Source organism: Pseudopodoces humilis, chromosome 1 (genome assembly GCF_049639895.1).
Source record: "Pseudopodoces humilis isolate 2021_Gansu_Grassland_sample_001 chromosome 1, ASM4963989v1, whole genome shotgun sequence".
Classification (NCBI taxonomy): Eukaryota; Metazoa; Chordata; class Aves; order Passeriformes; family Paridae; genus Pseudopodoces; species Pseudopodoces humilis.
The window spans coordinates 130,954,018-130,967,503 of NC_142200.1; the positions used below are offsets into that span (position 1 = coordinate 130,954,018).

A 13,486-nucleotide genomic window follows, 5' to 3' on the forward strand; every position below is an offset into this window, starting at 1 on the left:
CGCCGGCCCCTGCGCTCTGGGCGCGCCGGTGGAAGAGTTTAAAGGACAGCTGAAAGTGGCGCGGAGCTGTTGACTCCCTCCAAGGCAGACGGGCCCTGCAGAGACCTGGACCAATCGGAGGGGTTAGCCATCACCAACTGTGTGAAGTTTAATAAGGGCAAGTGCCGGATTCTGCGCCTGGGAGAGGGCAGCTCTGGACGTACGTACAGACTGGGGAATGAGAGACTGGAGACCTAGTTTCTATTGACCTGGTCATTAGAAAGTTGAATATAAATCAGCAGTGCCCTGGCAGGCAGGAGGGCCAGCCGTGTCCTGGGGGGCACAAAGCACAGCATCACAGCTGGGCAAGGGAGGGGATTGTCCTCCTCTGCTCTGGGGCGGCCTCACCTCCAGTGCTGGGGCAGTTTTGGTGTCCACAACATCCAAAAGACTTCAGGCTATTAGAGAGCTTCCAAAGGAGAGCTATGAAAATAGTGAAGGGCCTGGAGGAGAAGCCACATGAGGAGCAGTTGAGGTCACTTGGTCTGTTCAGCCTGGGGGAGAACCTCATTGTAGTTACGACTTCATAGTGAGGAAAAGGGGAGGGGCAGGCACTGATCTCTTCTCTGTGGTGACCAGTGACAGGAAATAAGCGAATGAATGGCCTGAGGTTGTGTCAGGAGAGGTTTAGGCTGGGTATTAGGAAATCGTTTTTCCACCATAGAATGGTTGGGCACTAGAACAGGTTCCCCAGAAAATTGGTCACAGCACCAAGCCTGCTAGAATTCAAGAAGCATTTGGAAGATGCTCTCAGGGATATGATGTGATTCTTGGGATGCCCTGCATAGGGTCAGGAGCTGGACTTCAGTGATCCTTAGAACTCAGGATCTGTGACATGGGGAGAAAGCACAGCTGAGGCTACATTAGAGGGCAGGGGCTCTTCACAGCCGCTGTCCCTCAGCGGCTGTGCTCTTAACTTCGGTGGTGTCCTTAGCAGTACTGAGACCAGATGCAAGCCATGGCTGGCCCAGGGGACTCCTCACCCAGGACAAGTGGCCCAACTGCTTCGTGGGTGGGCAATAGCTCAGGAATCTGTAAGGGTGGAGCAGGTCTGGGCTGGTGGGTTTCTGTGCCACCTGTTAAAATGTTATGTGGGAGGAATGCTTGTGGGGTGTGACTTGCAGCTCCACAGCAGTAGAGTAAGCAGTAAGCAGAGTGATTGGGTGGCTTTTGGAGTAGTCTTTACATGCTGGAGAAAACATTTCACCACATGGTGAAGCACCACTTGTACTGGGAAGGACATGTGAGGCCCACCCAGCCCTACTTGCCATGGTTAATGAAGTCTCTGCTTTCAGAGACACCTGCCAGAGTGTCTTCCCTTCACTTTATATACTGAGCTCTTCCTAAATAGAATAGAGTTCTGCTATTTGGCACATTGAAGAGGTATCTGACAGCTGCATGTGTACCTGGGTAGTGTATGTTGAAGAGCTATGGTTTGGCCCAGAATCATAAAAAAAAAAAAAGAAGTTTAAAAAAACAAATTCTATGACATAATCTGCCATACTAAGTTTCACCATGTTCCATGACTTCTCTTTGCCTCTGCAGCAGTGGTGCCTTCTATTTGCTTGTTACTCTCTGCCTTTGCTGCCAAGATGGCTCCCTGTTTCCTACTGCCGCTCACTCACTCGCTCACCAGTAGGATCAGCGAGAGGATCAGATCAGTAAAAGTTAGACATCTTGTGGGCAGGGAGAGCAAAAGCCGCACAGAAAATCAAATCAAAACAAGGAATTAATTTTCTATTTCCCATGGGCAGGTGTTCAGCCATCCCCAGGAAAGCAGAGCTCTGTCATGTGTAGCAACTACTTGGGAAGACAAATACCATGCCTTAAAACGTTCCCCCGTTCCACCTTCTTCCCTTCACTTTATATACTGAGCTCTTCCTAAAGCCTGTGGTGCTGCATGGGATTGTTTTAACCCAAGGGCAAGACTCAGCACTTGGTCATATTGAATCTCATGGCACTGGCCTTGGGACCATCGATCCAAGTCCAGATCCTTGTGCAGAACCTTCCTAACCTCCAGCACATCAATCCTGCCACACCACTTGGTGTTGTCTGTGAATTTACTGAGGGTGCACACAGTCCCCTCATCCAAATTATCAATAAAGATACTAAACAGGAAGTTGCAATCTCCCAACTCATGTTTTCCCTTGAGATGGTAATTATCTCTCTACATTGATGTCTTTCCTCTGGATTGTTGGGCTACTTGCCTAGCATCTCTGTGGCTAGCTTTTATCTCCAATTTTATCTCTCTTGCCTTTCACAACTCAGACTCCTTTAGACTCCTTTAGAGCTCTTTTTCTCAACTGAATAATTTCCTAAAACATCTGAGTAGAGGTTATGTGGTTGTACCATAGCAGAACTAGGCTGGCAGCAGAAGCAGTAGGAAAGGAGGCGAGGTTATACTGCTCCTTGTTGTATTTGGTTTTGGAGCATCCACATGGTCTGTATGTTGGGCAGTTTCAACACCCTGGAAGGTCCAAGTAGTAAAGTCCATGTTGAGAATGCATGTTGTGTGACTTTAATATTTATTTCAATAATTTTGGATTAGGGATGCTTTGAGCTTATCAGATGCAAGTGTCCCACAGATAGGTTTTCTGTAATAATTTTATGATTTTTTTAGATTTTAAAGATTTTATTTCAAGACTAAGTAAAGGGATGGGCAAACAGATTTCTGGAGGACGATTTCAGTTGGTAATGACACTTAAATTTTTTTTTCATCATCAGCTTTTAGATGTTAGCAATGATATTAACTGATTTAAAATATAGTCTGCTAAAAATGTGGCCATGAGAGATCCGTTACTGGGAAAAATATGACTAATAAGATGAGTATGCTCCATACTTTTTTCCATTAATTTATAGCATCTAGGTATAATGAGAAAGGATTGCCTTAAGTCTTTATTTTTCAAGAGGCAAAGACCAGTGTTTACCTGAACACAGGAACTACTGAGATATGGCTTCCCACATTTTTTTTTCCTGTGGTTTATGCATTTTGCTGTCTCTTAAATGGAGCACCACTGTTTTTTTCTGAGTAAGAAAACTTTTAGGGATATAAATCATAAACCTCAAAAACCTGTAATAAATATTACTATGCATGTAACAGATGTGTTTTCTCTCTAACTGGACACCTCTTTACATAAACCTTTTTCAAAAAGCCTAAGTACCTACCCTGGAAAACATATTTTTTCACTTTTTTTTTTAAGGATTATTTGAACAATGCGTGTAACCAAACGTGTGTGATACAGTAGTGTGCAAGGTACTGATACAGATGCAGAAATAAAAAAATTCAACTGTGTCACAATGTTCAAGACACCGAGATATTGGTGTCTGTCACCAGTCTGCAGTTACACAAACTGCATTTCTCTTGTGAAGTAGAGGATCACATTGCCTAACTATACTACAGCCTGACAGCTCTGTTACTACAGGATTGCAGATGCCAAGTGGTCAATGCCCTGACCTGTTAAAGTTCCCACGTTCCCAGCCAGGTGTCTCAGATACATGCCTGGTTGTAAGCAATCCAGCAGCTTTGGTAACAGACTCAATACCTACTGTGAAATGGGTCATTTGATTCCCAGGCTCACTATTCTGCTTCTGTGCTTATTGCTGGGAGGTGAATAGACTACCTTACATCTAAATTGTGTGAGTAGACTTGGATCTACTTGCCACATGGGGATAGGGTTGCTTTTTCCCTGGCTTCCAGGATCTGCAGACAATCGTGTATGCACAAATGAGACAGGTCTACTATGTAGGGTCTGCAAGTGCCTGGATACCTGAGAGGCCTCTTAGGTCCTGGACTGCCCTACATACCACACTCCTGCAGTTCACAAAGACTTGTTCCATGATTTTTGCAGCCCTGTGCTGCAAGCACTTGGTGTTTCTTTACCTTTGGCTTTCTGTTCCCTGCAGGATGGGGCTGTTGGTCCATTTGTCCTTGGTCAGTGTGAAAACAGTCTTGTTGTCACTTGTGTTTTCAGTTGTGCTTTTCAATTAATATTTGCCCACCTACTATAAGGTGATGACATGAAAAGAGATAAAGCTCATGTAAAAAGTTCATCATGCTCTGAAAGCCTGTCTCAAATACATGTTTTAAAAATAATCCAAAATTTCTTTGGTATACCACATCTGGCTCCATTTTTAATTCTGCTGTATTTGAAGGATGTTGAAATACTGAAGTGAGTGTGGCACAGTTCCCTGTGATTGTGACTCGAGTGGGTGGTGTACAGGAGGTAATTAGATAATTGGTTTTGTCTTAAGAGGGGAGTGCCAAATGAAGACGTCTTCACCTACCTAATAGAAAGATGTGCAGAGGATGGACTGAGCCAGACTCTTCTTGGATGTACTCAGCAAAAAGACAGAAGACTTGCGGATACAAGAGACAACAAGCATACAGATAGAAAGAAAAGTATCGTCACTATGAGCCATGATTGAACACTGGAACTTGGTTATCAAGGGAGATTGTAGAGTCTCCATCCTTGGAGACACTCAACACCTAACGAGAGAAGGTTTGAACTGTATGATCTCTAGAAGATCCCTTCAGCTTAAGTTATTCTGCGATTTAAATTATGTCTCTTTTCATCATTTATACAGCTCCCTATTAAACTAGAATTTTATTTTCAGCTTATTCTAAATGTGAAGAGATAAAAGCCAGGAAATACTTTCTTAAAATTCAGTGTTTTTATTTTTTTTTATGACTGAGCCATTTCTTTGCTGATATTCAAGAAAGAAACATTCTTTTTGATTGTGAACACTCTAAAGTAGATTTTTCTGCCATTAATGCATCAGATCATGCATCTAACTTAAAATTTATAGGGAATAAAATAAAAGCTTGTTTTTCTTGCTAAGCTTACAATCTAGGAAAATCTTGATTCTGTGAAAGAATTCTTATGTATCCTCTCTTTGTTTTAATAGGGTCTAAGTTAGATTTCAGGTGTAAGGCAAATAAGTAGATGAAATATAAAGACATTTTGGAAATAATAATAAATTTTTTAAATTGTTGCCCTGTCTTGTAAAAAATTAGAAAAAAGAAAGATATTTCCCTAACCACATATGCTTAGATTTCAAATAAATTGAGATTCAACTGAATGTACTCCAAAGAAGATTATTTATTCATGTAATAGTTCTTTCTTGTTTGTGGCCTTTCATTTTTGTGAATGAAAATTAGATTGGCTAAATGTATCTTTCAAACCAGTAAGACAGACTCTGCGTGTTCTTTCAGGGAAGTTGTTTCAGGGAAAGTTGTAAAATAATCCTTAAAGGCAAATTACTCCATTAGGTTAGCACAAATGTGTCATTTACATCCAAACCTTGGGGCTGTATATGTAATATCAGCATGCACCTGTCCAGCTGGATGAAGTGTGTGGACGCTTCCAAAAAAGGTCACAAAAAGCTCCCTTCGTTTTCAACAGGAGGATGGTGAGACTGATGTGAAAACTAAACTAAAGCATTAGTTTTCAGCTTGATAAATGATGTGCTCTTACTACATAGCTATGTAGTTGCTAGTGCTGAGTAAAACATAGAGCATTATGCCCCAAGAAGCTAGGAAGGGACAGATTGTCTCATCAGCAGCACAAGCAGACTCAGCAGTGTCTGGTGATGAGTGCATCTGTTACAGCTTTGACTTAGGTTACTCTCTGAGCCTCACCGTTTCTCTGTATCCCATTTTTGCCTTTCTCACAGGAGTTTCCTTTGCAGCAAAGACAATAGTGATTGTGACTATGGTTTTACTCCTATTCTCATCATCAAGTAGGTCATTCTGCAACTAAGAAATCTGGCCCCATTACTGATATTTTTCAGAAATCTGTTATTTGTTTTCATACTTTATTAGCGTATTTCAATTTGTGTGAGGAAAACAGCACTTAAAATGGTTTTCCTCGAGTTCTTGCTACTGATTTTTCTCTTCTGATTGGGTGCCAGTAGGTTTGGATATAGTAATTGACCTCAAAGTGATGGGATAACATCACCCACAAGGTGCATGATAGCCAGTAGTGAATACAGAACTTTCCAATTGAAGGAGACAGAGTTGGTTGTGAGCAGTTGTGGGGATTTTACTATCATCACACAAAAATATTTGTGTTTAAAAGAATGGGAATAGTCCTGTGGAGTCTTGCACCTGCTCTATGTCTGGGTAATTAATTTTGTGGACAAGTCTACTGAATACTTTTTGTACCACTGGGTTATGAGGCCAAACCTCAATGTTTATAAACCTCATGCCTTTTTTAGTCATGTTCTTATTTCTTGTAGGGTGGAGGTGGAATGTCTATATGGTCTTCTCACTGGATATGAATTGCTGTGGTTAAAATGTAGTGCCAGCCTTCTCTGTGCTATGTGTACCTTTCATACAAAGGCTGAGAAAGGAACAGATTCCCATTATCTGTGGCATTTCTGCCTCTTTGCCTAAGCAGGGTCTCTCTGTACCCTACTAGCTCTCCTATGTTTGTGTGTTTTATTCTTGTCAGTCCTGATGCTATGTCACTCACTATTACTCTTGGGAAAGCAAAACTCTCTGTTCCCTAACCTGCTATGTCCTTTCACTTTCCCTGACTACCTTTTGGTTTTGATGGGTGACTCACCATTTGCTGCCCAGGAGACACGAGCAGCACTGTTGGGAGATGAAGGGACCCCCTGAAGAAACTGCTGTTTCTCCAGAATAGCAGTTCTGCAAAGTACTAGTTCTCCAAATTGTTACATTTGGTATCAAGAACTGCTGACAGATACACATTTGGGTCTGTTTTCTTTCATCTTGTTGGTGTAGTTTTGAAATAGGTCTGAATTGCTGCCTATCCTGATCTGGTTGCATTTCTCAAACTTTTTGGGTAGGCAAAAAAGATTGCACGTAGGCATACAGGTGTATTTTATGGTGAATCAGCCCTTACAGATACTGAGCTATATTCAAGGCAAGAATATAGCCCATCATGATTTGCAGCTTCTTGGAAACGGAATTTTGCTACTTGCTATCTCCTAATAAGTATTTTTTCAGTCTTTTTAATAAGAACATGAGAATTTATTCTGGTGGTTGCAGAAAACATTTTATGAAAATTCAGTATCACTGTATTTCCAATTAAATTATCTTCACCCAGCACATGCTGTTCCCAGGTTCTTTTGACACAACACATATTTATTTTATTTTTGATACAACAGATATTTATTCTGGTTACTCCATCATCCCAACAGAATGTAACAAATTATAAGTCCAGAGATGGACAGTGATGATGGATATGAAGGATACCTAACACAGCCAGGCCATATAATGAGGGCTGAGACAATATGGCAGAAGAGCTTAGAAATGCTAAGTGGCACCCTGAGAGGTGCACTGTTCACTCTCTTTACTGTGCTACCCCGTGTCCATCAAATAAATTTGTATAAGTTGGATTAAAACAAAAAAAGGGATTCATTCTTCATGCATCAGATAGTGGAGCTGTGAAACTCATTGCAAGAGGATGTCATGAATGCCACCTATTCAAGGGGAGATTGGAAAAATACATGAAAGAGTAATTCATAGATGTTATATATATAAAGAAACTACTGTTCCTTTGACATCTATTTTACCACTCTTATAGAGAGAACATTGAACTAGGTGGTCCTTATGTTTCCTAGGTTCTTCAGATGGATCTTTTATTTTTGTGTATATTCTGAAAGCCTATGGTTTTAAATGGTCTTCCTGAAAACCCTTAACAATTTATTTTGCTACTTGTAATGTTTGTTGTAGTCAGTGACTGAACAAATATTAACAAAGGGTATTGCCCAATACTATTTTACCATCATTTATAAAAGCAGAACTGGTTTACAGTGTTGCAGGAAGATTCTCTTATATCTAGGAGACACAAGCAGTTGTGTTGTAGCACAAGCAGTTTTGATGACAGAGACTATTGCACCCTGTTGTTTCAATTTACACTTAATTCACTAATTTTCCTATATCTGAAGAGTCTTATTCTAGAATGATGTGTTATTTTCTTGTTTTTTTTGGTTTTGTTTTGTTTTTTTTTAAGAAATGGAAAGGCTGGTTTCTTGTGTACAAAAAAGGCCAGATGCTCTTTGTAGACTGATTTGCTTTCCGTGGTCTGGAGGTGGAACTTCACAACTTGCTCAATGGGGCAAACTCTTCAATGACTCAATTGAAGGTTAGTAATTTTTGTAGTTACAGTAGAAGTTAAGCAATTCTGAAATACACAATAGCCAAATTTTTTAAATTGAATATAATAGTCTTGAGAGTACCACAATCTTTATCCAATGCATCTTTTCCAGAAAGGAAGGAACGAGCATTCATTAGGAACCAGCATTTCCACTAGGGTACATTTTCTGTACCACCTTGAATCAAATTATGTTTGACAGGGTGAAAAAATTATATCCTCAGAGCTACATTTCACAACAGTATAGTATGCTTGACTGCTTCAAAAACTATTGGTATGATTCAGAAACAGAAATACACTGCATATTGTTGATAAGCCAGTCTTCAGCAAGGTTAACAGTGAAGATATGAGAACTGTTTTTAATTTTGAGAGGCTGCAGAGTATTTCTTACCAGTGTTTGCACTTTTTGTATCAAAACTGAAATTTAATCTATGCATTTTATAACAGAGAAATGACATTTAGTTACACTATGAAATAATTCTCATTGCTCACAAGATATATAAGCACTAAAAAGATCCATTGCTTGACCTATTTGAAGAGGAACCAAGGCCATTTTCCAGACCTTCCACAAAGAAAAATATAATTTCATATTCATTAGTATTGCCATTACAGTTTTATAAGTCCTCTAAATGCACGTATACTTTCTGGTAAGTAGTTGCACATTGAATTTTCCTTGAAATTAGGGGGAAAAAAACAAAAAAGAAGAAAGAAAAAGTTTTTGTACGCTGGAACTGCTTCCAAGAAAGTGACTGAGGAAATGGCCTAGGACCAGGTGCATGAATAAAGTCAGGGCACAGCATATTCTTTCAGAGAGGGTTTCTGCAGAAAGTATAGAAGACGCAAACTTTTCTGTACTTGGTATTAGGTTGTGGCTTAATCTATCTCTTCTAAAATACTTTGTGTCTGACCTATTACTTCTACATAACTGGCAGTATGCATGATGTCAAGGAGATTTGAAAAAAATAAACATTTTTTTCTGATCTATTCATTCCTTACTTTCACTAAGCAGTGAGAGGAAACCCCTAAACTTTGAAAGGGAAATAGTAAAAGGATGTAAAATTTCCTTCTCTATAAAGATAATTAACTATAAATATCCACTTTGCACTATGATTCCACATTTTCCAATGTGCAGTGTTGAAGAGCTGACCAAGAAGAAAACAGGGATTGTACAATTTTAATATAGTTTCACTTAGTAATGCTTCCCTTGAAAAAATATATTTTACACAACCCTCGAACTTACTAATATTGTAATTAATGAATTTGTGGTTGTTATTAAAACTTATAACAATAAAGTTGCTTTCAAACCTTAGCTGAAATCAGGATCGTGTGGATTCTTACCCAAGGCATTTATCAATCAAATCAACTGGAGGGGCAATATTTGAGACTAAAGGACAGGTGGAAACCTAATCTCTTGCAGGATTAAATAACAGTAGCAGCAATAGCAAGCAAGTGCACAGTATCAACTGTAAGAAGGATTAATTAGAATAGTATGTATATTCTGCAGAATAACCAAAAACTTTAATTAAAACTATTTTACTGTATTTGTTTGAAATAACTGTAATTCTTTTCCCTCCCTTCCTTCACCTCTTCTGCAGTGTTCTGTATAAGGCTTCCTGGAAGACAAACTCATCTTGAGAAGCCTTTTGCAAAAGACATGGCAAGCATAGTTACTGAAGTTACAAGTGCTTTGTTAAAAGAATTGAAAGAAAAACCATTTGCATTTTTTGGTCACAGGTAAAAAAAATACACATTTTTAGATACCCTGGAGAAGGAGCTTCTCTTTCTGAGCTGTAGGAATAGAGAGTTACTTGTTTTTATTTGCAAAATAAAAATAAAATTTTCCTTTATATGCTTCTGCAAGGATCTTCTGTCAAGTCATCCTAAAACATGCAGTTGCTCTCAAAGACTCTGGTTATTTATTTATTTATGCCTTCAGGCACAACATCTGAACATATGTTTCTAATCAATTATAATTGCATTTATTGTTAATATTTGTGTCAGTGCTTGATCTATATGAATGCAGGCAGTGAACCATTCATGAAACACAGATTTTAAAGACTGCTGAGTTTCAAGTATTCAAAATAACTGTTCTTACTGAAAATTAAGGAGGCTGTTAAGAGAAAGAGAGACTATGAAAAAGTCTTATTTGCAAAATTAGGCCGTGTAGGAATATACTTCATGTCAACTAACTAATATTATCTGCATGTCATATATGGTTTCAGCACCTGTTCAAGATAGCCAGTTAGCACTAAAATTAAAATTATGTTTATGTTTTACAGGTTTTATGTACATTTTTACTTACTTTGCTTTAATTCTTCTTCACTGCAGTTTTGGAACTTACACAAGTTTTGCTGTTGCACTTCATTTGAAAGAAAAGTACGGATTGGAGCCAGTCCATCTTTTCATGTCAGCAGCACATGCCCCAAATGTAAGCTACAGAATCGTTAACATTATGAAAAAGAATTATAAATTAGCTACGAAGAGTAAAAATAATACTTTTCAGTATGGTATGCAGAGTAGTTTTAATACAAAATAAACATTTCTTCCGAATCTGTGGAGTGAAAAGTGTTCTGAGGTAGATGCAGAATACATAATATTCACTGCTGCTAACCTTAGCCTTGCAAGAGCAATCTCCTTAAACTAATGATTGAGCTAATTAGTGTTTGAATTAACTAATTCTTAAACTAAATGTTTTTGAATATTGTGTTATTTAGTATGGCCACTGGCTTAAAACTCTAAAGTAATCAAACCAAAATACTAAGTGGTCCTCCTTACTGTGTAATGTGTGAAATAACTGTCTGGACCTAGTCTTTCATAAACCTGCTGTATCAGCCTCAATACATTTGTCCAATTTTTTTTCTCTCTCCTCATTCTTTATAGGATTTTTAATCAGTTTTTTCCTGAGGTTCTGCTAGTTCTCCTAGTCTTTCTCAGAAAAACAGTAGTGAAGTAGCATTTTTCCAGTCCTGTCCTCAGTCAGCATTTTCTATTTCTGTTCTTTAGTTTCTGAAGCTTCTTAGCAGTCCTGAGTATGAGTGATTCATGGAAGTAATTGTTATTCCTGCAAATTTCCATCCATCAGTTGGTCTCTTCAGTCCTACATTAGCCAGGTTTATGTCTAGTGCTAGGTTTTTCTTTTTCTTAGATTATGTTACTAGTTTTATTCCAATAGTAAGAGTCAAGCTTGAACAAAATCATATTAACAGTTATTTGTCTATATAAGTTTCAGAAGTAGAGCGTACTTGGCTCACTCATAATTTGTCACTTCACTAAGCACAAGCAACTAACCCTTTCTATCAAGTGTTCTCTGGGAACATTAAATGAATCAGCCATTGTATTCTGGAGATGGAAAATTATTGTATTATTTGCTAAAATAATTTTAATGAAAAGATTATTTGAAGTACACTATTTAAAACCACTGATCTGTTTTGTTTGGTACTGATAGTCTGCAGTACATCTTGCCCTCAAAAGCATGGTCATACCTGAAGGAAATGATGAACTTCTTGCATGTATGGAGATTCTAGGAGGAAATTATGACCTTCCACATGATGAAGACACTAGGAAAAATATGGCGCTTAATTTCAGAGAAGACATTAGAATTTTTAAGACATTTTCGTAAGTTTTAAAACTTTGTATTACTTTCATATTTTACATTTTTACTTCTGTCTGATCATGTTAGGTTTTTGATTTTATTTCTTAGTAACTTGTTCTCATTTCTGTTATAAAAAGAAAAAGAAACAATAAACAGGTTTTTTCCTTTGTCTTCTTTTCTATTTGTTTTCTAGTATTTAAGCCCTAGATGAAACACTGTGTACTGCAGCAACCACAACTGTTACTGCAGGAGTGAACCTGTCATGGCAGAATTACAGTTCTGCCTAGGATCCAAAGTTAGCAGCTACTAAAAAGGAATATTCTCATGTATTTCATTGTTTTCTGAGGTTAAGAATCTCAGCTCATCATGCTTCAGGAACACTGCATTCAGCCTCCAGATCCAAGGTCCTCTAGCCTAACCAGAAGAAAAGAATCCCTGTGTTCTGGGAACCCAGAGAGCAACCAGCTTCCTGTATCCTAACTGCTGTCCCCACTGGATGTTACACAACAGCTCATGTAGCTGAGTGGTTAAGGCTTCTTACCTTGGCAAAAACAAGAATACACTTGGATGTAGGACCCATTTTGGTCTTAGGAGCCCGACACTGAAAGATGCTGAAATGTTAGAACTTGTATATAAATAGGTAACATCATTATTTATTGTAGGTGACAATTTTTATTGCAGGTTGAAGCTCTTTTTTCCCTTAACTATTGGGTCATTCTTTCTTTACAATTTTAGATCTAATTGCAGTAGGGCAAAGAGCTGAGAAACTTCAAGATGCAATATTTTCTTCTCCTGATGTCCTGTATAATCTAACTCCCAAAATTTGTTACATTTTGTGGAAGAAAAAAAAACAACCCTTTTTTGTATGTGGAAGCAAATTCCAAATATAGGTATCTTATGGAATGTTTTATGACTACTTTTTATGTTCACAGATTTGAGAAGGCAGAAATGATCCCCTTCTCTTGTGATATTACCTACTTTTCTGGATCTGATGATAAAGTATATGATGCACAAGGTACTTTGCTTAAATGGTTTTCCTCTTATACTTATGCATTTTCTTGTTGTAGTGCACCCGTTAATTAAGAGTTTTTAGAGTATCTCCTTCTTAAAGGAAACAAATCAACAGAGCAGTTTCAATGTATGAACCAAAAAGTTGATATGGATTTAAAATAATTGTTAAATAATAAATTTGAAATAGTTATACAAAATGGTCACAATAATTGACATTTCTCTGATACTTTAAATATCTTTGTTAGGTTGGCGAGAGCTAACGAGTGGAGATACTGCCTTTTATGAGCTTCCTGGAGATCACTTTTATCTGCTGAAACCATCTAATGAAAGTTTCTTGATAAAACACATCACAAGATGCATAGAAAATGCTGGTTTATGAGTATTTACCTCAATTTTAAATGTGTAAAGGTAGTCCACAGCAATTTGTAATAAGTCACTTCTTTCTCTACATTGCATGCACTTATGCCTAGAAGTTGTTCTGTTCCTCCTCTGTAATCCTTTATAAGGGGGAGTTTTCCTGATTTTTTTGAAAACAAACATTGGCTTTGGGTCTTAAAAAAGGTTTAATCTTTTCCTTCTTCTCTTGCATATGTACAGCCTCTTCACTTTATTGCATAACCTTGTTTGCAAAAAAATTACATCTATGTTATTTTACTGTTAGACTTTCTCTGTTTGTCTGCTCCTGTCAGAATGCTAAATATAATTTAATACCCACACGAAT

At 38.0% G+C, this 13,486-nt stretch overlaps 1 protein-coding gene across 1 annotated transcript; it reads left to right on the forward strand.

Annotated features, from left to right (window-relative positions):
- The first annotated feature begins 38 nt into the window (after window positions 1–38).
- On the forward strand, window positions 39–13,485 carry OLAH (oleoyl-ACP hydrolase). Its single transcript, XM_005519117.3, has 7 exons — window positions 39–199; window positions 8,022–8,153; window positions 9,758–9,896; window positions 10,491–10,590; window positions 11,608–11,777; window positions 12,687–12,769; window positions 13,011–13,485. Exons 2-7 carry the CDS (start codon window positions 8,024–8,026, stop codon window positions 13,142–13,144), a joined length of 756 nt encoding a protein of 251 aa, XP_005519174.2. The 5' UTR covers window positions 39–199; window positions 8,022–8,023; the 3' UTR covers window positions 13,145–13,485.
- The last annotated feature ends 1 nt before the right edge of the window (window position 13,486 follows it).

Bases quoted from the DNA above. Each gene is read 5' to 3' on its own strand.
- OLAH (XM_005519117.3), top strand. From the start codon at position 8,024: ATGGAAAGGCTGGTTTCTTGTGTACAAAAAAGGCCAGATGCTCTTTGT. The intron at 10,591-11,607 runs GTAAGCTACAGA...TGGTACTGATAG, and splicing joins CAGCAGCACATGCCCCAAAT to TCTGCAGTACATCTTGCCCT. The intron at 12,770-13,010 runs GTACTTTGCTTA...TATCTTTGTTAG, and splicing joins TAAAGTATATGATGCACAAG to GTTGGCGAGAGCTAACGAGT.